This window comes from Cornus florida, unplaced genomic scaffold (genome assembly GCF_030987335.1).
Source record: "Cornus florida cultivar Cherokee Brave unplaced genomic scaffold, ASM3098733v1 CherokeeBrave_3.0.0_Hap2_Chr08, whole genome shotgun sequence".
Classification (NCBI taxonomy): domain Eukaryota; kingdom Viridiplantae; phylum Streptophyta; class Magnoliopsida; order Cornales; family Cornaceae; genus Cornus; species Cornus florida.
Window position 1 is genome coordinate 313,148 of NW_026775578.1, and position 22,496 is coordinate 335,643.

At 37.3% G+C, this 22,496-nt stretch overlaps 1 protein-coding gene across 1 annotated transcript; it reads right to left on the reverse strand.

The window, feature by feature from the left end:
* Positions 1-230: 230 nt before the first annotated feature.
* LOC132268731 (protein transport protein SEC23 A) lies at positions 231-17,707 on the reverse strand. The gene is made up of 5 exons (XM_059769534.1): positions 16,498-17,707; positions 14,147-15,967; positions 6,163-6,279; positions 6,001-6,072; positions 231-671 (listed from the first exon to the last, which is right to left on the reverse strand). The coding sequence occupies exons 1-5, from the start codon at positions 16,978-16,980 to the stop codon at positions 534-536; spliced, it is 2,631 nt and encodes an 876-aa protein (XP_059625517.1). The 5' UTR covers positions 16,981-17,707; the 3' UTR covers positions 231-533.
* Between the last annotated feature and the right edge of the window lie 4,789 nt (positions 17,708-22,496).

Genomic DNA, 22,496 nt, shown 5'->3' on the forward strand with positions numbered 1-22,496 from the left:
ATCCGGAAAATGTTCTTTGCATAATTAGCCATCAAGCCAATCCGCACAACAAAATCATCCCCCTACACTAATGATGAACTGTAATACCCCCTCATCATTATTATGCTAACTTAAAGAAAGAGAGGATCTAATGTAAACGATGGCCTCAACAAACTGTATGACAGCATAATACGTATCAAGCAGGGACCTACTGCTACGACTTAGCATATGTAAGAAATGGAAATAAAATATGAGAAAAAAGGGGGCTTTTGAAATTGAGTCGCACTAACTGTAAAATGCATGGCAAAAAGATTAAGAAAATAACATTAAAATTGAGGGAAGAAAACGAAGAGGGAGACATCCAATTTGATTGATCCCAATCCATATAAAGGATGAGTTGCATCCCGTAGCCCGTGAGTGTGGGGTGGTGAGCGAAAAAAAAAAAAAAAAAAAAAAATCACTGGAGTAGACGGGAATTTCACAGCCACGAATAGACGCAACTCCATAAAATCCCTTTTCAATGAACATTAGCCGCAAATGATTCACCAGGCTGCTTAGCTTGGTTCAGGTGGCAATACTTTCAAGCTACGCATCCACTCGCAGAAGCTAGGATCGTCAAATTGAAGAAAACTGCTTTTCAGCTTTGTCCTTTGTTCTATAGTCAAAGTTTGAAGCTGAGGGAATCTCGCTTCCTGTAATCACGAATCAAGAAATTTGAATTACCAATCACAAAATCAGTAAGTATTCAAGTTTTATCCAAATGTCAATCAGTAATTCAGAGTACTTCCCAAATCACATAAAACTAAAAATTAAACTGAGGAAAATTAGATTTTAGTGATCAATTCTAAATATAATTGTTCTGCAGTGACCATAAAGTAAAGAAAAGATGAATAGTCTCCAAATATAAAACTTAAATGCTAATAAGTGACCATTCGAGGCTAATTTTGTCCAATCACTTAGTTATTCAATTAAAAATGGTAATGAAATTTATGAGGAGTAAATTACCCCCTACTTGAACCCTAAGGAAACCTAAAAAAATCCATCTTTTAACAGCAAACCCTAGCCTCCATTGCCCCTCTCTTTCACCTGCTATATCCATCTTCTAACACCAAACCCTAGACTCCATTGCCACTCTTTCGCCAGCTATGTTCAGTTTGCACCAGTTTTGTTTTGCATTTACAAAGACTGAAATTACCAAGTTCCAATGTTTTTGAAATCAAGGAGATTGCACTTTATAAGCAGAGTTTCAATACTTCTCAAGAACAAATCATTTTTTAACTTTTACAACGAAAGAAAAACAATCTTCATTCACAATTTTTAATTTCCAGGACTAACTTACTAGTGCTGGAAGGCAGAAGCTCCATTACACCGGATGATAGCTTTTAATGTATCACTTTTGTCTACCATAGTTGCACTTTACAAAAAAAAAAAAAAACCCAATAACCTACTTATTTCGCATAACAAAAAATTCTTCTATGGTTTATGTGAGTACAGAAATTATTGTTTTATTACTAATACTTAAATTACTATAATACATTAAGCTTGATATAATTAATAAAAGCATAGGTAAGGAATTTATGAAAGTTATTCAAGAAAAAATAATTATGAAGTTGACTGAAAGACATAGACAACCTTTGGAACCATTGCTAACCTAATCTTGATTTTTCGGCAGAGGAGTATTAAATTTGTTATTGTTAGGAAAATAGTTTATATATTGGCATATTCCTCATCAAAACTAGAGTTAGTTTGTTATTGTAATTGTTGAGTCAAACAGAGTACTTCAGCAGAAATAAGACAAACATGACAAGTCAAGCACATCTAAGCTTTGTTGAATTAAGACACAGAATTCAGTAAAGACGCTGAAAGAATTGACAGATGTTTCAAGAGTATCTTGAGTTAAGTCAGAATCTGCAGCTATGACAAGACAGAGATATTCTACATAAACATATCAATGAGCAGAATGGTGAAATCAACATATTTAATCACTTGACTAGGATTCAGGTAATGACCTAGCCTGACCTTAGGATTGGTTATGGGCTGGGTGAGGAAGCATGTTCATTAACTTTTCTAGATATGCATATAATGCTCTTAGAATCAAGTCTTAAATTGTCATAACTTACTTGATCATCTTAGGCATCTAGAGAAGACTGTGTTTCATGCATGCTTAATACTTTTAGAAGTCATTAGGCATAGTAGGTGGTGCATATGAACTAGACGATCGTATCTTTTGTATGCGTCTAAAACTCACTTACTTATACACACACACACACACATATAGTACTTTGGTATCAATAAAAATTAGCCTTTACATGATAAAGATATATATGTTTGTGTGTTTTAAGGTACCATAAGCTTTTTCATATACGTGGACATATATATATATACATTTCGTATTTCTTGAATACTCACAAGAATTAAGTTCCATTACATGAGATAAGACATATACACATGCTTCATGTCTACAAGTTTTTTAAACTTATTTTTAAGATATATATGCGCGCGCGCGCTACATGATTACAAGTTTTTCTAAACTTAGTTTAAATTATGACTTATGCATCAAAAAAATTTCAAAACATGCATATATGCTCATATAGATATGTTTCATAAGCTTCTACAACTTATTTGAACTTTATTTATGCATGGATAAGCTTTTCGAAACTTGAAATTGCAAGAAACCTTCATTTATTTATTTATGAGTAAAGTGTTGTTGTCTCGATCGATCGACATAAGTTTTTTTTTTTGATAAGTAATAATTGAAATTAAAAGGCGTTCAATAGGGGAATGCATCCCTAATACAAAAGTGGAACCGGGGTTTGAGGCCCCAAAAAAGCCAAAAAAATAATTAAATATTCTGAAGAGGAACAGGACTTCCTTTTCACATAACTGAAAAGAGAGCTTATGATATGAAGTTTCAGAATCGCCATGGACGATTCTTTCCCTTCGAACATTCTACTATTCCTCTCCTTCCAAATGCACCACCAGACACAATGTGGTACAACTCTCCAATTATCGCGAACAACACTACGCACAGGACATCCTCTCCAAATAAGAATCAAATCCTTAGGATAACGAGGCATAACCCAACGCATACCAAACAGACAAAAAATAAGATTCCAACAATCCCTCGCCACAAGACAATGCATGAGAATATGAGCAACTGACTCACCATCTTGTTTGCAAAGGCAACACTAGTTAATAAGACAGTAACCCCTTTTCCTTAGATTATCAATCGTCAGGATCTTACCCCCATACAGCGGTCCAAACAAAGAATGCCACCCTAGTTGGAGCCATAGAGCGCCAGATAGTCTTCCACGAAAAATCAAAAAGACATAAGAATAAGGATCGAACTTCAAAGCGACCATAGGAAGAGGGAATCTATGTCATATCATCACAACCTCTGCCAACTGTTTACTGTCATACAATAGATCTAGAAAAACACATGCCTCGTCCACCTCCCAATCCTGAAAAGAGCGTCGAAGTCGAAATTGCACGTCCCGCGTAATCCCACTACTATCAAGCCAATAACAGTCTGCTACGTAGGCATGTCTATCAACTGCAATACTGTATAATCTAGGGAATAAGCAAAATAAAGGCCGGTCTCCACACCAAAGATCCTCCCAAAAGCGTACACACCTGCCATCACGAACTTTGAATCTGATATGAGTGGAAAAAGCATCCCATCCCTTCCGAATGAATTTCCACGCTCCTACTCCTCCCACGAGAGAGACTGGACGAGTAGACCAACCACCGCTCTCTTCCCCATATCGGCATGAAACAAGCCTTCGCCAAAGGCGATGTCTTTCCCTCCCATACCTCCACATCCATTTTCCTAAAAGAGCTTGGTTAAAGGGGACTAGTCTTCTGATACCAAGACCACCAAACTTCATTGGCTTGCAGACTCGTTCCCAATTGACAAGGTGCGACATAAGTTCCCACTTCAATCGACCAAGTGGTTTCTAAAGCAACCGAGAGCATGTAAACTTTCGATCAAAAATCAATCATCTTTATCGATCGAAATCATGGCAACTCAATCGAAGAAAATCGAATAAATCTTGATCGAACTTGAAGACACTTCGATCGATTGAAATCACACCAGTTCGATCGACGTAAATGTCAGTCGTGAGGAAACTTTCTTTAATGTGATTTTTCCTACATGGTATGATCTAAATACTTGGAGAACAAGTAGTATGCTTGGAGGACAAGTATAGGAGCTTTATAAAAAGGCTTAGGTCAAACATTAAAGACGGGGGATTGGAATTGTATTTATCATCTAGCACTCATTCTTAGGTTCTTCATATTCTTCATCATATGTTAAAGTGAGTATTTTAGAATCTCTTGGAGGCACTTCATGTATTTATATTATACAGAGAGATTCTGAACTGGAGAGTGGGGTTTTCATTATCATATCTTTTAACTCTTGGGTAGATAAGTTTTGTTTATTTTTCAATTTAGAAAACATATAGTTATATATGTGTTGCATGATTGAATATCAACTAAAAAGCCGGATTCTACAACAACCGACATTTAAAGGCGAGAAGCGAAAGGTTGGGATTGAAACAGACAAGCGGCTGCTATAAACAATTCGGGTCGAAACTCAGTTCTGAGAAAGAAGGATGAGTATGGGATTATTCTTTCATCCAAGGAGTAAAGCTGTGCGGTAGACAATCTGGATTGAAACAGGCTCGTGAGTTGCGATAAATACAACTGATTAACTTTAAGCAGATTAAAGAAGATTCAAGTTGAGAAAGTTGTGCATGGTGGCCCTGGTGGGATTGATTTGGATTAATGGGATCATGTACCGGTTAGATGGAACGGCTAGAGGATACCTGGAGACTTTTTGGAGTGCTTTAGTACGACGTTGGATGAGTGAACGAGCATTGACGGTTTTTTATCTTGCTGAGTTTGGAGGTTAGCAAGTGTTCATCGAGTTGAACTGAACTGGTTGTAATCTCCGTTTACTTTACTTTATTTTTGTTTTTATTTGCATCTATTATATTTGTGAGTTGGATATGCATGATTAATCATTAATTTCACAAATATTCTAGAGAAGCAAATTGAGATCATATAAGAGTGCTTTTAAAAGAGGAGTTTAAAAGCAAATCAAAATTTGTTTAATTTATTTCAAAATTGTCCAAAGACATTCATAAGACCTAGTCAACAACCCCAACACCCCCCCCCCCCCCCGGGCGGGCCCTGGCCCCTTTTCTAGTTCTAAACAGATCGGATGGTCTTGCTGTGTACTTGATTGTTACTGTATTGTCTCAGTCAAGTCCTCTTCAATTAATGTCGCTCTCCGAGTTAATTGATAAAACGCACTTTCAGTTATAAAAATCAAGTTTAATGTACAAGATAATATTTGTCAATTTATAAAATAATTTATCATAAGAAGTGCAATTAGGGAATGTTATGACAAACGCAACAAACCCATGATAGAACCAAGAATCACGACAAAAAAGTAAATGCACCACACAAAGAACACAAAGATTTATACATGGTCCGGCAACAGCCTACTTCCATGGTTAAGATCCAGCAAAAGTTTTCACTATGTGTAAAATTGGAGATTACAAGTTTTTAGCCTCTCACTCTGTTTCTGAACAAATTTCAAAGTCTCTCTCTTCCTACACCCCAAACCCTAAGCGCCCTTATATATTTGGCTAGAAGAGACTAATTAGGGTCCACGACCACCGACACCAAATTCGGGCCACAACATCACAGGGAATATATCATCAAATGGTCGCTTATTAGCAATCAAGTTTTATATTTGGTAACTATTAATCTTTTCTTTACTTTACGGTCACTGTAAAGCAATTATTTATAGATTTGGTCAATAAAATCTTTTTTTTATTTTTATTTTTAAGTAAAAATGTATTAGAAAGCGTCAAAAGGGGCACGCATCCTAAAAGCTACACAAAGGCCACAAGGGACCCTAAGGTCCCAAAGAGCCCAAAAAAACTAACAAAATCTAATTTTCCCATTAAACTAATTGGTTAAAGAGGCATTTCACTTTTCCTTCCTGGTTACCTGCTCATATGGAGGATCCTTGTGTGCTGGTATCAGCCGAGAAACAAAATATCGAGCCTGAGAGCTCCCCTCCTATCACAAACCAGACAAAAAATATTTCATTTTAAATTCTTTTGGGACCAATAAAAGGACAAAGCATTCCAGAAGTAGAAAGGAACAAACTTTGAATGCAAGTATTCGAGGAGCCGGAAACCGCAATTCACTAAGCTCTTCAGCCAATGTTCTACAAGCTGCTAAAGCTGCTGCACTTTTTCCTTCCTGGGCAGCAAGTTCAGCACCCTGAATACCACCAATAAATAATTTTAATAAAAAATTATAAATGAATAAAGATGGAACAAAAAGGGAAAGTAAAAAATGTATATTCTAAAAGGGAAAAGTTGGATCTTCAAACACAAGCAGGACACAAAAATACTGAAATGCTTCAAAAGGGCTTGGTATAAATGAAATACTGAAATGTACTGATTTCCCCAATCCAGAACTAAATTTTTAACTATCACAGATATTGTATTCGGTACCCTGATCATGGTTGATAGAGTTCCCAGCTTTTGAAAGGAAAAAAGAATGGGTGTGCTCCTCATGGATGGAAGGAGTTTCTCCAGCTTGGAAAATATATTATGTTTTATTGTTTTATACTCGCACTCCCATGCAACACAACCCCCACCCCCGCTCAAATATGGTAACATATAAAGAAAAAAAATCGTCAGAGGCACCGGTATGGACTAAATTTATTCCTCTGACCCAAGTGGGCTATCATTAAAAAGAATGATTAATAAAGAAAAGGATTATGAAAATTGTAATAACGTCCACACAAATACTATGTAATCTTCATTTCTTTAGTGACACGTGAGTTATGCACTTGTTGCATTAATAATATGAAAAGAAAGAAGAACTGTTGGTTCTGCAAGCCACTGGCTATGTCACAAGTTACATTTTCTATTAAATGGCTAAAAAAAGTCATGACTACCTCTTTCATAATTATATATTTAAATACGAGAGTTTTGGATTGATTGTTGGTAAAATCCCAATCAGAAAAGCTTGCACACTCACTCAATCAAAATAGCGAATCAAGTCCACAAGAGTTTTTGCTTAGGTAGTAAAAACTAAAAATCACACGAACAGACTGCCTGTAACAGATAATAATCATAGTCAAACATGCTTTAACAGTTTGAGAGCATTGTGTTCTTACACCAACTTGAGAACAATGGCTATCAAAAGATTTTGTTACTCAGAATATTCAGTGCCCTATCTAGAAGCTAGCTCAATGTATTTGCTTAGATGTATAATTTCTGACAAGTAACAACATATGTTACACCCGCCACCATATTATTAAATAATGAAAACAGAGACACATTCAAGCATAGTTATGCTCAACATTCGTAATCACATAAATTTCAAATTCTTCAGTTTTCAACAAAGATAAGACCTTTTGTCTTATGGAGGGTATCAAGTCAACTACATATATAAATTAACAGAGAACTAAAATATCCAGTATAGTTCCATGTAAATCAACACCAAAGTATCCAAAAAAAAGTATAGACAGCGTCTTCAATTAGTGAACTTCAGATGATTCTAAGTTGTGGTGCAAGCATTAGCTGCATTACATGAAAATTCATTTACTAGGTCCTTATGTTTCACAATCTCATTAAGCTGCATTGCCAACACACTGACAATGAACTGCAATGATACAACATAACCCAACTATATTGCAGAACCAAACAGCCTGCAGACGTAAACGCCTCTAAGTTTATCCTTAGTCAAGCTATCAAGACTCGAGAGACAATTACCTATATAGCTTTAATTATATGTACGCACAAACTGAATTGAAATTTCCCCTTCATGTGTGACACACACAATATAGAGTATGAGTGATATGAGTTCTGAATACTAAGTTTTAATATGTTCTTCTTAAGTTTTTTTTATGGGAAAGGTATTTTGTAGAGTTGGTTGCTATGGTGACTTCTGAATATAGGCTCACTTATGTACTTCGGGAGAGGTTTGGTAATCTAGTAGGATTAAATAAAGGTGAAGTAATTTAGGTCACCAAGATTACATTACCACTACGTTCTCTTGCCCACAAAGTTACCTTAGTTAATAAGCCATGGACCTCCATACCAAGTGATGTATTGACCTGTCTTGGAGCATAAAAGGTCATTATGCAATATGGTCATTAAACAAGAGTGGGGAGGAGTAGTTAATAAGCTTGTCCACAATAGAAAGAAATGTCTGACTTATTTTGGAGCATAAAAGGTCATTTACCCAATATGGTCTTATTAATCAATAGTGCTAGGAAGAGCAGACCATGTATAGACCTAACCTTCGGCAAAATGTCTACAAAGGGGCTATCCTAAGGCACAATGGAAAGAATAAATCTTCTAAAGCCATTCCTTGTGATGTGTGATTCATCTTCCTCAGGCATCAGTAATTGAGAGCTAGGTGTAATTGCCTAAGCTTTTCTCTCCCATTTAAAATACAAGGTGTCATATTCTAAACATTCACTATTGTTTTGGTGCTGAACATACAAGAATCCTACATCAATTAAACTTTCACATATCCAAGAAATATTTATGTCAAGGCATGTAGAAGCTCCACCAAAGTCAGCTATTCAAAACCCTACCTAGCCATCTTTAAGATTTTAACTCACTACAACTGACAATAGATTATAACGTCAACTGTGTTAAGACAACTACAATACAAATGATGATCAACAAATCAATGATGACGTCACATGGTCAAATTAAAGCCCCAATTAGTTCACAATTTTAGGAAAAAAAAATTGAACAAACAAAATAGAAAATATTCCCCTGAAAAGCAGTAACCAAAAGCTTAACGAAATACATTTTAAAAAAAATGGACAAAGGCCAAGACCTTGATGCTACCGAGTGGTGACAACGGCCCAAAGCAGGGCTTGATGGAAATGGCGAAGGAAAAAGGTTGGTGATGGTGGCGATGACGTAAAAGGTAGTGGTTTGGGATGCTAATCATGGTCTTTACAAGGGGGTGGCTTAGACAAGTATAGATTGCCAAAGTCAGCAAAGCTAAAACAAAGTATCGAGTGTGGGGTTGGGCTTATGGTCAACTTGGAACTTTCCTTGGGGAGGCCTCTCAGTTAAACTACATAATGAAATGATTATTAACATAAACCTGCTAACATCAGTGTCATAACAACAATATAACGAAACAATGACTAGTGAACCACTAGCAAGGGGATAGTGGTGGTGAGGTGGAGGAAATGCTTATGATAACATCTGCAGTAGGGGTGGCAATTGGGTGGGTTTGGGCGGGTTTTGAATGGCTCAGTAACCCATTTATGGTGGGCTATAAATGGGTTGGGTGTTCAATGGGCGAGTCAACCCACACCCAACCCAATGACCCGAATATTTTTAAACACAAGATGTCAAAATATATACATATATATATATATATATATAGTGTTGTTTTTGGAACAATTTCTAAAAATGAAAATACATATCGTGTGTGTGTGTGTGTATATATATATATATATTTTTTTTCAAAAAGTCAGAACTCTTTTACTGCCAGTAACATTAATAATATAAATATTTTGTTAAAAAAGGCCAGTAATATTAATAATATATATATTTTGTAATAAAATGAACTTTGACTAGTTTGTGGTAAAAATTTTGTAATTTATTTTCTGAATGAGAAGAGAGAGAAAGGGCAAAAACTAAAAATAATAAAAAATGGAAAGAGAGAGGACTCCTTGCAGTGGGCTTGAGTTAGTTCAGCTATGGCCTGTCAAATTACAAGATATGGGGCTATCAAATAATGAGTATATTAAGGAAGAATACGAAACAAACTTAATTTTTCATATTTTACCAACACAAAATAGGTTTGAATCAGCCCAGGCCCTTAACATAGAGTCAGGGATGGACCTATGTGCGGCGCGGGGGGGGAAGAATTTTTTTCTTTTTTACTATATACCATGCTATTTTTTTCTTTTTTCAATATATACCCATAAAATATTGCTAATTCGCCCCCCCCCCCCCCCCCCCCCCCCCGAAATTATTACAAAATTTTAGTCTTGCCCCCCCTACCTAAAGTTCTGGGTCCGGCCCTACATAGAGTGCTAAGTGCTAACAAGGACACAAGTGGGGAGGAGAGAGAATAAGAGGTGAGAGAGAGTAACGGAGGAGAGATAATATGGAGGAGAGAGAGAAAACGAGAGGAGAGAGAAAATACAGACGAGAGAGAAGTGGGAGAGAGAGAAACGGAGGAGAGAGAATATGAGAGCAGAGAGAAACGCAGGAGAGTGAATATAAGCAGAGAGAGAGAAACGCAGGAGAGTGAATATAAGCAGAGAGAGAGAAAGCAGGAGAGAGAGTACGAGCAGAGAGAAAATCCAAGCAGAGGGGGGGGGGAAAAAAAAAAGAAACAGAGAAGAGGGTGAATTATTTATTTTATTACTTTTTTTTTTTTTTTTTGGAAAAGATCATGTCCTGTGGGTTGGGAGTGGGTACCCACTCTTACCCCACTTATAACCCACTAAATATATTACCCATTAATGATTGACCAGACCTGCTCAACTAAACTAGTCACCCAATAACCTTTAATTTTTTGGCGGGTTTGGACGGGTAATTGGGTTTGGGTATATTTTTCCGGCCCTAATCTGCAGTAATGGTGATGGTCATAGTGTTAATACTTTGTTGTAGTGGTGAGACCTAAGTCATTGCAGCAAGTCCTACAGCGAACGGGGGAGAGTGAGAGAGGGAACGAGCAAGCGTTGGAGTCTAAAACTTTTTAAGAGATGGAGCAGGAGCATCTTTAGAGCATTTATGTATTAAGTTTACGTTTACGTACTTGTATCATCATAATTGTTAATCTGTATAATTTATAAAATAAAATAAAATAAGTGTGCAGTTCAAATTGATACATGAATAGTGGGTATGTGATGGTTCAGTGGAATAGAAGTGGCTTTTCATTTGGTAGTCTCAAGTTCAAATGATGGATCCCTCATTTCTGTGTTTTAATTTAATAAGCAAAGTGCGCAAATTTGTATTCACAGTTCTTGGCAAGGCAGAGTCCTTGTACAGCAGCTATTAGCAAGCCTTCAAGTTAAGCATACAAATGTCAGCATCACCGTCTTTAGTATTAATCCGCTGGATGCCAACATTCAATTTGCGAATTCAAAATTGAGTGCGCAAATTGACCATCTTTCCGCCCCCAAAACGCTGATCCCCATTACAAGCTATAGAACATCTATAGTTTAGAGGATAGTGTGACTATCTCACCGGTGGCAGCAATGTACTCATGTTAGTGGAGCGGCTATCAATGTTAGAGGCAATTGAAGTATGGAAGCAGTAATGACAGTGATGACATGGATTGTTATGGTGTAGGTAGGGTTAAAATAACGACCATTATGTACCACGAGAGGGCAATACCATTACGGGGTAACATATAGGCCACGTTAAATTTTACATCTACAACTGCCATCAACGAGGTACTAGTGTATAACAACCTCTATCAGTCTGTAATGGCAATATTAGACCTTGGATCATGTGTTGTATCTTTGTCATTTGTTTCACTTCTTTTTTTTTCAACAATTTCAGTATCTAAATTCTAAACCCTCCAAAAAACATACCACAATCCTTAATTCTCTAAACTTATAACATAAGATCTGAACTTAGATCTTTAAGAAGAGCTCCTAACAATTTATTCAATTGATAAGTTCTAATTTTTTAATTCTTAATATTTCATCTTTTAATTCATATAGTATACATCTTTGTGATGTTGTGGTCCGAATTTTTGTTTGGGCTTGGACCGCATTGCAACCCAGTTGACCCGAAAAGTGAGCTCTGTGTGGGAAAAAATTTTGATCCATGTTTTTTTACTTGCAGGTCATGGACCCCGTTTAATGCTTTCTTGTAGCCCGATATATAAGGGCGTTAAGGGTTTGGAGTGGGATAGAGAGACACTGAAAATCACAGAAAAGAGAGACTGAGTGAGAGTGAGAGTCAGAGCGAGAGCTAGGTTTTGGGGGGCTGAAACTTGTAATCTCCTAAGTTCGCATAGCAAAATCTTGCACCAGATCTTCACCGTGGATATAGGTACAACTAGTGCCGAAACACATAAATCTTTGTGTTCTTTGTGTGGTATGTTTAATTTTCTGTCAAGATTCATGATTCGTGGTTTGTTCTTGGTTGTCGACGTTTGCCGTAACAATCTCACATAAATTTGTTATAATTATTTGGCGGATCATGTTCGGATCTGCAAAACTACCGTTTTACTTTCAATTTCCATGAAGAGGTAAGCTTTATATATATATATAGCTACTTATTTTATGATTAATGACTGTATGTTGTAAACTTTAAAATTGATTATGTGTTTCATTATTTCATGATTTGATATTAAGATTCTCTTAACTCTAAACATGTAAATGAACTATTCATTATTAAATAGTAAGTAGTAGTGATGCAGTATGCAAAAGAGTTCTGAGCCTCTGATAAATTGATGGAGATCATGATGGTTTCCAGACTCCCATGAATCATGGCATCTAAATGTAGGGTTCTTGTTTCTAGTTTTTAGGATTGCTTCTTTTACTAACGGTTTGCCTAGGGTTTGCCTATATCAAGTTTTGAATGAGTCGAGCCTAAGTTATATCTCCAACCATACTGCTGCTTCTTGATCCATCAATAGTTGAAGACAATAGCAGCAGCGAAGACTTTGATGGCTGGACATCGATGGTTTTGCAACAATGATGGATGGGCAAGGTGTTAGGGTTTTTGGGCTGATGGAAGTCAACAAGGCAGGCAGTGTGTGTCGTTTATTTTGGTTTATGTAATTTTACAGCAAGAATTGAGAGTTCCTCTACGTCCACTTTTATTGGCCGGATCAGGGTTCAAAACTAATGGAACTCATTAATGAAACTTAAAAAGGAATTTCAGAAAAAGAATTGGGATGTCTATATATGTATATTTATTTTTATTTTTTTACAAGTAAAAGTGTATTAGAAAGCATTCAAAAGGGCATCCCAAGAGCGATACAAATACCGAAGCCCCAAAAAACCCACGATTTCATCTAAAGATATAAAATTTCTCTCCATCACCCAACTAAAAAGAGGTCTATATATGTATATTTATATAAAACAACAATAAAATGAGGAGATGGAATACTTTTAAAATTCATGTGTCATAGACGGATCTTTATTCTATTTAAAATAATAATAATAAGGGAGGCGCAGTTTTATTGCATAGTTATAATTTAAAAAATAAATGTTTTAACAAAACGACACCATTCGGTAAATTTGCATCACCACAAATGGTGATGTAAAACTGTATCCTGAAGCAGATATTTTCGACATTAGGGGGTTAGCTGCAAAAGAATGATAGTTCAAGGGAGTTTTTTTCACTTTTAACTATTATTAGTGTCTACTACATTGAAATCACTTCAACGATTAATACCTTCAATTATATAATAACTATTTTTTCAAACTGACAATAACCAATTCAACCATATTAAACTCAATTTTAAAATTCAATAATGATGTTAAATCATGTCAAATCATTTATATAAATTCAGATAAATCCAAATTTAAGAGATTTAGGGATTAAAAATGTGTACCAATACATTTAAGTAAATTGTGCAAGGGGAAAAAAAGGTTCATTTTTCTAATAGTTGCATTCGTTGCATCAAGTCTGCTACAACCTACGTCCATGTTCTCAAAATATACACTGTTACCACAGCCAGAACCATTATTTAGAACCCTGTGTGGCACGATGACCTGGTGGTTCAGAGAAGAGACAATTTTTGCTTCAACTAAAAGGAGTTCTCTTTTATATGTGTTTCCAAAGTTAAGTATTTCAAGGTACACTGCCAAACATGGGCATTTTTTATTTTCTTGATCTTTAAATTCATGAAAACAAGGTTCTGGAGGGCTATGTAGTCCTACTCCAAAAGAGAGTCCAAGTGTGCACAATCTATGAGCAACTGGAAAGAAAAGCAAAATAATAAAAAGATATGCAACAATTACCCAACAAAACATGTCATACTAACATAGAAAAAAGAGGTGAACCAAATCTCTCCTCCCCAAAGGGGAGGTGAGAGGTTCGAGCCCCAAGCGGGACAAAATTGTGTGCATGTGATTTGTTGAACTAACCAGGAAAAAAAAAAAAGGGTGAGCTAAGTGGCATACCAACCAAATGAAGATATCTGTACCATGGTCAAGAACAACTGCTGCATCAGACTGCATAGCAAGATCATGAGCTGGTAGTTCCTCAAAAGTACCACCTTCTCGATGCATTAGACACCGAGGTGCAACCATGCGAAGAGATAGATCAAATGATGCATTCAAAAACACATTCCGTAATATAGACCTCTCATCTTCATGACCAACAATGCTTCCCAAAAGTGGACCCCTTCTGAGATGGAATAAGAGCTCCGGCAATAAAGGTAGCTCCTTGGGGAAACGATAAAGTTTCGACTTTGGCATTTGGGAGCCCAATTTTGAAGCAATGTCTTTCACCCTTTCATCTACTGTTGCTCGCATGTCAATTGCATCGGAAAAGTTTTTGGCTCGCAAAAGGGTCCTCTTGGCAATGAGAACAGCAGCCACTTCATCTTGAACAAACTCAAGATATGCTGAGAGATTATCCACAGTGGGCAATCGGACAGTAATCACTCTCGAGATATCAGCTTGATATACATTTGAATATTGGAATAAAAACTGGAAAAATACATAATCACTCTTAATGTCTCCTCTTATTTCCATGGAGAGTGAAAAGCTCTGAGTTTCTTCAACACTTAGCATTTGTATAGACAGAGACATATCATTTTTAAAAGTTTCAAGACTGTCTACATGTGCCTCCTCACCAGGGCCTACAACTTGGGCTATGAAGATACTATCAGAACAACGTACTTCCAACAAACCATGGGAACCTGCCGCCCTAGTAGATGCCCTCTGCAAGTTCACACCAAAGGCTTCTCCAAAGTCATCATGAAGTATTAGGACCCCTCCAGAAGCTTTTGCAAGAGGTTGCAAAACAGGAACTCTTACCGGGCAAGTTCCAGCACACAGAATATCAACCACTGTACTGTGTCGATAAGCCTCACGACCAAGATTCTCCATCCGCTTCAAAGCTGTTTTCTCCAAATGAGGATAGTTTGGATGAGTGAATGAATGAGGAACTGAACCAGGGCCATAGGTATTTGGTCCTCCGGCACAGACAATTATTCTGCTATTGCCACCAGATCTTTTAACCACCCCACGTGACATTTCTGCTGATGGCCCTTGAATTATAGCTAGAGCAACCTCCACTGCTGTACCCAGGCAACGGTCTCTAGAAGCTTCGGGAATATTCAGTTTGTATGGCCTCAACGACGAAAAGATGGAGTGTGCAACAGGTAGCGACGCATGAACTGGTGACAAGTATATCCCAGTTCCATAAATCAATGCTTTCAAGGACTCCTGAGATGGTGATTTATTACCAGGTAACACATCAGCGGAAGCAATTGATTCCTCCGAAAAATCATGGACCGATACCGTGCGGCCATACAATACAATTCCAATTCTCGTAGTCGGAGGTAGTGAATCTACAAATGCATGCAAGGAGCCCTGTAAATGCTGGAGGTGTGGTTCATCTAAACATTCATCTATTACAAGAACAATGGGAGCTGATACTCTCGAGTCAGAGACTGGAATAAACCCAGGTCTCTTGTTTCCAGTTTGGACATAATCAACCAAAGAAGATGACAGTTCTGGAAGATTACGAAGCTCCTCCCTGCTGGTAGCTATGTATTCACCTTCACTTCCATTCAAATTCCGGCAAATTACACATTGCCACTGTCCCGAACCAAGTAAGATGCTGCAATAGAGATTTGCAAAAGCTCCACAATTTTGGCAGCGATGGGGATTGCGTTGTATTATCTGAGGACCCGGTGAGATCTCCCTTCCAGGGGAAACCAATGCCCCAAACCCCAAACTTGGTATGTTTGCTAATTTCTTTTGTTTCAGTACCTATAGAACAAAACAGGCACAAAGGAAAAACAAGCATATTGTAACAAAAGGGAAAATGAAAAAATTCCAAAGATAAGTAGGCAACTGATCTTTAGCATTAGTAAAACGTACATGAATTAGACTGACAAGGCATGCAAAAACAGGTGAGATGAAATAACAACAGACAATATAACAACCATAATAGACTGTGAGACGATGAAAGTTAACAAACAGGGGGGAGGAATGCAACCAACCCACTAAGGGCCTGTTTGATGCTACTGTTATTATTATTTTTTATTTTTTTTTCGTGGAGAGGGAAAGAAAATAAACAACACGCCGAGAACAAAAGCTTTTGAAAAAATGTACTCAAAAAGTATTTCGTGCTCACAAGAATTATGTTACGTCAAAAAAATTGAGTAGAACCCAAGAAAGGCTGCAATAAATAAATGTTGGACGTACTAAATTTTGATTGAATACAAAACCAAAGAGGCCCTAGAAAACCGTGTGTGTGTGTGTGTGAGTGAGAGAGAGAGATAGAGCGAGATATAAACCTTATGAGCTGAGAATAGAACGCAGGGTGATTCCCCTACTGGTAACCATTCCTCTGTAGCCTCGGAAACTTGGTGTTGCAACTCGGCGGAGCCGTTGGAAAAATGGGGAGGCGAAGACGTTGGCAGAGAAGAGCCAGAAGAGAAAGCAACGGGCTGAGGAGTTGCCGGAGAAGTTCGAAATGGGACAGCGGCAGGTTGAAGCGGAGAATAAAACACAGGAGGCCCAGGAGGAGTGCTCAAATGAGGAACGGGACCTGCAGTTCTAATACCATTTACTGGTGAGGGAAAATTCGGGGTCTTGATAGATGGGGAAGGAATCAGCTGATGATCTACAGTTGGTGTTGGCGAAGGAAGTCTGGGACCTGAGGCTGAGGGCGAAGGTAAAAGAGGAGGAGGAAGGTTCAACTTTGTCTCTGTGTCCGGGGGGTTTGAGGGGGTGAGGGAAACAGAATATCCAAACGAAGGTTGTGGTGGATTAGCCATTGGGGGAGGATTCAGATTAAACTCAGACAGAGTCCGATATCAGGCTTTTCACAGAAACCCCAAGAACAATTCAAACCCAGAACCAATTATTATTATGGAAGATAATATGACGACGACGACGACGACGATACAAAGTGATTTGATTTATTCTCAATCAAGATATGACAAAAGAAAAACGATAACAATCCCCAATAAAATTGTTGAAAGAGTTTATGAACAACAGCGGCATGGCATTGGCATTACCCCTAATATGATCTCAATCTAACCTTAAGAGGATCGTCGAAGATCATTGATAAAGTGAAACCCCAGACCAAGCTCAAGATTTCCAGCGTTGGCTCAAGAAATTGATAGAGGAACCTTCCCCCAAAACAAACCACCAAGAATTCACCTTTCAGTGTCCCAAATATAGAAAATTAAAAATACGATTTCGATCGAACCCCGAATTACAATTCCAAAACGAGGAATATATCAAGAATATAATAGAAATTCCCGTCACGGTGCATTGCAAGTGAAAAAGAAAGAGAGATCTAGGGCTTATTTGCGCACAGACAAAAAAAGAACCATCAAATTCAAGCGAGAGGGAAGGGAGGTAGATTTTTACTACTAGGATTGCTAGATATGACAAAGAAGAAGCAAGGGTACACAAGCAATCGTAATAGAAATTCCCATTACGAATACATCGTTTCCCGTTTAAGAGGGTTTAGACTGGGTGCCGCTGACTGAATCAAACGTGTGAGGCTCTTTGTGGGCTTTGCCTTGTGTGGCGTTGGCGAAGGTGCGCGTTTTAGCCACGGAGACTTCAGATGCGCGTGGGAGGAGACCTATGTTTTGATTTGCTGCGTCTGCAGAGCTGTCAATATGGACAGCTATTGGTTGATGATACGACGCATCTCCATCGTGTACAATGCGTAACGTTACTTAAGACACGTCGCCGTTTCTCTGTCAAATCCAACGGTGACCTAAGATTCTCTGTTTTCTTTTACTTTCTTTTTTTTCCATTTTTTTTTGACTTTTTTTTAGGGCAAATTACACAAATCGCCCCTCAAATTTTCATTTAGTTCATCCAGATAAAAGATGGCACCATATATTAGTCAAGTACCCCTGTATTCTTATTGACCTTGCACACAACTTCCATTGTTGAGTTGGGCTGTCGGGGTAAGAAAAGTTTTGGACAAACATAACCTTCTTGTTGTAAGAAGACGAAATTGTCCATTTATGTCAACTTAAATTACGTCTTTACCTAAACAAAAATACCCTTTTCCATTGACCCGCTTACATTACAAGACATATATTTGCTCACTGTTATACTCCGTATATGCTTCTTCTCTCTCTATTTTATGAACTTCTCTATCTACTTTGTTCATCAAGTGGGTCTTTGACTCTTTGAAGAAAAGAAGCAAATGGATTGAGTAGAGAGAAGCAGTTCATCAAGTGGGTCTTTGAAGAAAAGAAGCAAATGGATTGAGTAGAGAGAAGCCATGAATACTCCTCAAGGAGAAGTTTGTGTCGCCAATATCAAGGGCTGGACTTTTTCCCTCAAGTCAATGCTTTGTAAATTCCGGTTGAAGCTGTTTTGGGTTTTCATGAATTTTTCTATTTCTCTGTCAACTCATTTTTTACTATGTTGCTAAATAATTACTACAAATCGTTGCCCATGAGACCGAGATTAATTGTGCCGCCGCCGACAGACACATGCTCTAATAATTACTGCAAATCGTTGCCCATAAGACCCAGATTAATTGCGCAATCCTCGTCGTCTCCGGCGTCGACAGACCCATGCTCCAGACTAAAGAACGCATCCTTTCAGATAAGAAGACGCGAGGTGCCATGACGATAGGAAGACACAGGAGGTTAATGAGGATTATGATTGGGATTGATATGAACCTCTCGGCATTTCAGATAGCAGAGCAACGATGGCTGTTGGTAGCTTATTCACAAACCCAACCCCTCACTCACCAGAGAGTTTGATGGTCTTTTACTCTGTCCATAGGGAAGATACATACATATAGATATATATGCGTATATGCGTATATGATTGTGTCTGTCTGTTATGTATAATGTATATATATATGCACACACCTGTATAGACGAGAGGGAAGAAAGAGAAATGAGTCCCAACTCGATTGTTGGAGGAGGGGCAAAATTGTAACTTAACAATATACGAATTCATCCTCACTTTTTGTAAGGGGAAGCGCAAAAAACACCCCTCTAGCTTGAAAAAGTTACAAATAACACCACTGCAGTTCAAAATTGATCCCTCGAATTTTAAAAAGTTACAAATAGGGGTTTTTTGTCAAGGGGTGGGTAAAAATACGAAAATACCCCCAATAATCTTTATTCAATAATAATAAAAAAATTTAAAAAGTTGAAATGACCTAAATAGACATTGAACAAAACGACGTCGTTTTGGATAATGAAACATAACATACTCAAAACTACGTCGTTTGGGCTAAATACACTAAATTAGGGTTATTCAACCCAAGCCACACCATCAGTCACCTCTATTGTCAATCACACACGCACAGCCCCTCATAAACACAGACACTAAAGACGAAGCAACACAGTCATTTTCGTGGCTTGATTGTGGACGATCTGTAATTTCTGGCTATTAGGGTTTAAGATCAAAGACGAAATGCTACCATTGAAAGGAAAAAAAGCGTTTATGAGGTTAGGGTTTTTATGTTTTCACGTTTCTGATTTCTTTAATGATGATAAAAGTTAGGGTATTTATGTTATAACGTTTGTATTTGTGTGATTCAATAGTTTCTGTAATGTTATTGTTATTTTTCTGTTCGTTTTATTCGAATCTGTGTGGTCCCCTTTAGTGTTTTGCGTCGATTGTCAACGAATTTGGGTTCCACATGTCTCAATTTGCTTCGATTATAGTTAAATAGCTTCCACTTTGTCTTCTTCATGTTTATTGCATTGTATTGTATAATTGTTTTATAAAAATAGGGTTACGGTTTGAGATAAAAATGAGGGCCTTTTGCCTCTTCTTTTTTTTCTGGTTTTGGGCTCCACATGTCTAACAAAGTGTTAAACTGCCTTGAACTTGTAATTTTTTATTTTTTATATTTTTTTTTGGCATTTGAGATTGGTTCTATTAATGTTTTTACAGTGATATTAGTCTGCATATGCATGTAATATATTGGGTATCTTTTTGTCCTTACAATGCATGTAAATAATTTGTCTGTACATGCATGTAAATAATTTGTTTGCACATGCATGTAAATAATTTGTCTGCATATGCATGTAATTTGATGTTAGTCTGCACATGCATGTAATTTGATGTTAATTAGTATTATTTGTTTAAATTTTTGTAGGTGTTGTTCATAATGTCTAAAAAGTATACAATTGAGATACATTATGATGGAAAATTTGATAAGGACCACTATTACTATATTGGGAGGAAAGTTGATGAATTTGATAATTGTGATCCTAATTGCATGTCATATTTTGAAATTGAAGATATGTTGACACTACTGAACTTAGATCCCAAAAGTGAAGTCCATTATAGAGACCTTAGTAATGGAAATCATGTGCTAATAGTCTCTGATAATGGTCTATTGAATATGTTTGCAATGTACAAGAATTTTTCATTGGTGAAGGTACTAGTAGTTGCACCTGCACCTGCACTTATACCTGCACTTGAGACTGCACCTGCACCTGCACCTGAAACTACAGCTGCACCTCATTCTCCTTCCCACTCATCTTCCCATGCCTCTTCCCAATCCTCTTCCCATTCAGAAGACTTAGATGGTCATATTGAAGCTTTATGGGGCCAAGTAGAAGACTTAGATGGAGATTCTGTATATGTACCAAGTGATGAGTTATGGAATGTTCATAGCTCATTAGATGAGGAAGTTGATAGTAACATTAGGGCTACTGAATATGTTGTTGAGAGGGATTTAGGCATTAAATCCTTAAAAATTGGGATGAAGTTTGCATATGCAGATGATTTTAGGGCAGCATTAAGGGACCATGCTATAAAACACAAGTATGATTTCAGGCTTAAGAAAAATGAGAAAAATAGGAATACTGTTGTATGCATTAGTAAATGTGGTTGGAGGATTCATACCTCAAAGAATAGCAGTGATAATAGCTTTCAAATCAAGACATATAGAAGTATACACCGCTGTATTCCACCTGAAACAAATAGACAAACAACATCTAGGTACATAGCCAAGCACTTCATAAACCAATTCAGAGTGGACCCAACTTGGAAGAATTATGGTTTAAGTGGCTTGATTGAAAAGGATTTTGAGATACAAGTTTCCAGATTCAAGGTAAGCAGAGCTAAGGCAAAAGCCTTAGAAATGATTGAAGGTAATTTTGAAGAGCAGTTTATGAAAATTAGAGAGTACTGTGAGCTTGTTATGCAGAAAAATCCTGGCAGTGTATGCAAAATGAAAACTGAAATTGACAAGGAGGGTAAAGAAAGGTTTTTGAGGGTTTTTAATTGTCTAGAAGCAATGTGGAGTGGCTTCAAAGCAGGCTGCAGGTCATTTGTAGGGCTAGATGGTTGTTTTTTGAAAGGGCCATATGGAGGACAGTTGTTAAGTGTTGTTGGTAGGGACCCAAATGATAGTTATTACCCAATTGCTTTTGCAGTGGTGGAGGTTGAGTTAAAAGCCACTTGGCAGTGGTTTATTAATGAGTTGATGGCAATCATTGGTCCCCCTTATCAGTTAACTTTTATCTCTGACAGACAAAAGGGATTGGTTGATGTGTTGGTCAGGTTGTGTGAGAATACTGACCATTGGTTTTGTGCTAGACATATGTATGAAAATTTTAGGAAGAAATTTCCATATCTCAGATTGAAAACTGAATTCTTGAATACTTCTAATGCATTTACACTTGAGGTGTTCAAGAATCACATGACAAACATTAAGAATATGAACAATGATGCTTTTAAGTGGCTGAACAGAATCCCTCACCATTTATGGTCCAAGTGTGGCTTTATAGTGGACTCAAAGTGTGATTTAAATAGTAATAACATGTGTGAGTCTTGGAATAGGCAAATTCTAGAGGCCAGGATCAAACCATTGATTTACATGTCTGAAATGATAAGGAGGTGCTTATTAAAAATGTGTAATAATAAGAGAGAATACATGGAAGGCCAACATGGTCTTTTATGTCCAAAGGTGCAGGATGAAGTAGATAAACCGAGGCTAAAATCTAGAAAATGTCACACGCAGCCTATAGGACCACGATTATATGAGGTTGACAGTAATGGAGAGAAGATGCAGTTGATATGGCAAACAGAAAATGCAGTTGTAGGGTTTGGGAGGTCACTGGTATACCTTGTATACATGCAACAGCTGTTATCAATTCTAGGAGAGGCAATATTGAAGACTATGTGAGTCATTACTACCATAGGGAGACACACCTTAACATATATGCACACATTGTGAAGCCACTTTGTTTGAGAAAAATTCTGAACATTGAAGGATATCCTTAAATACTCCCACCATTGAGAGAAAAACAAAAAATGGGAAGGCCAACAAAGCAAAGAA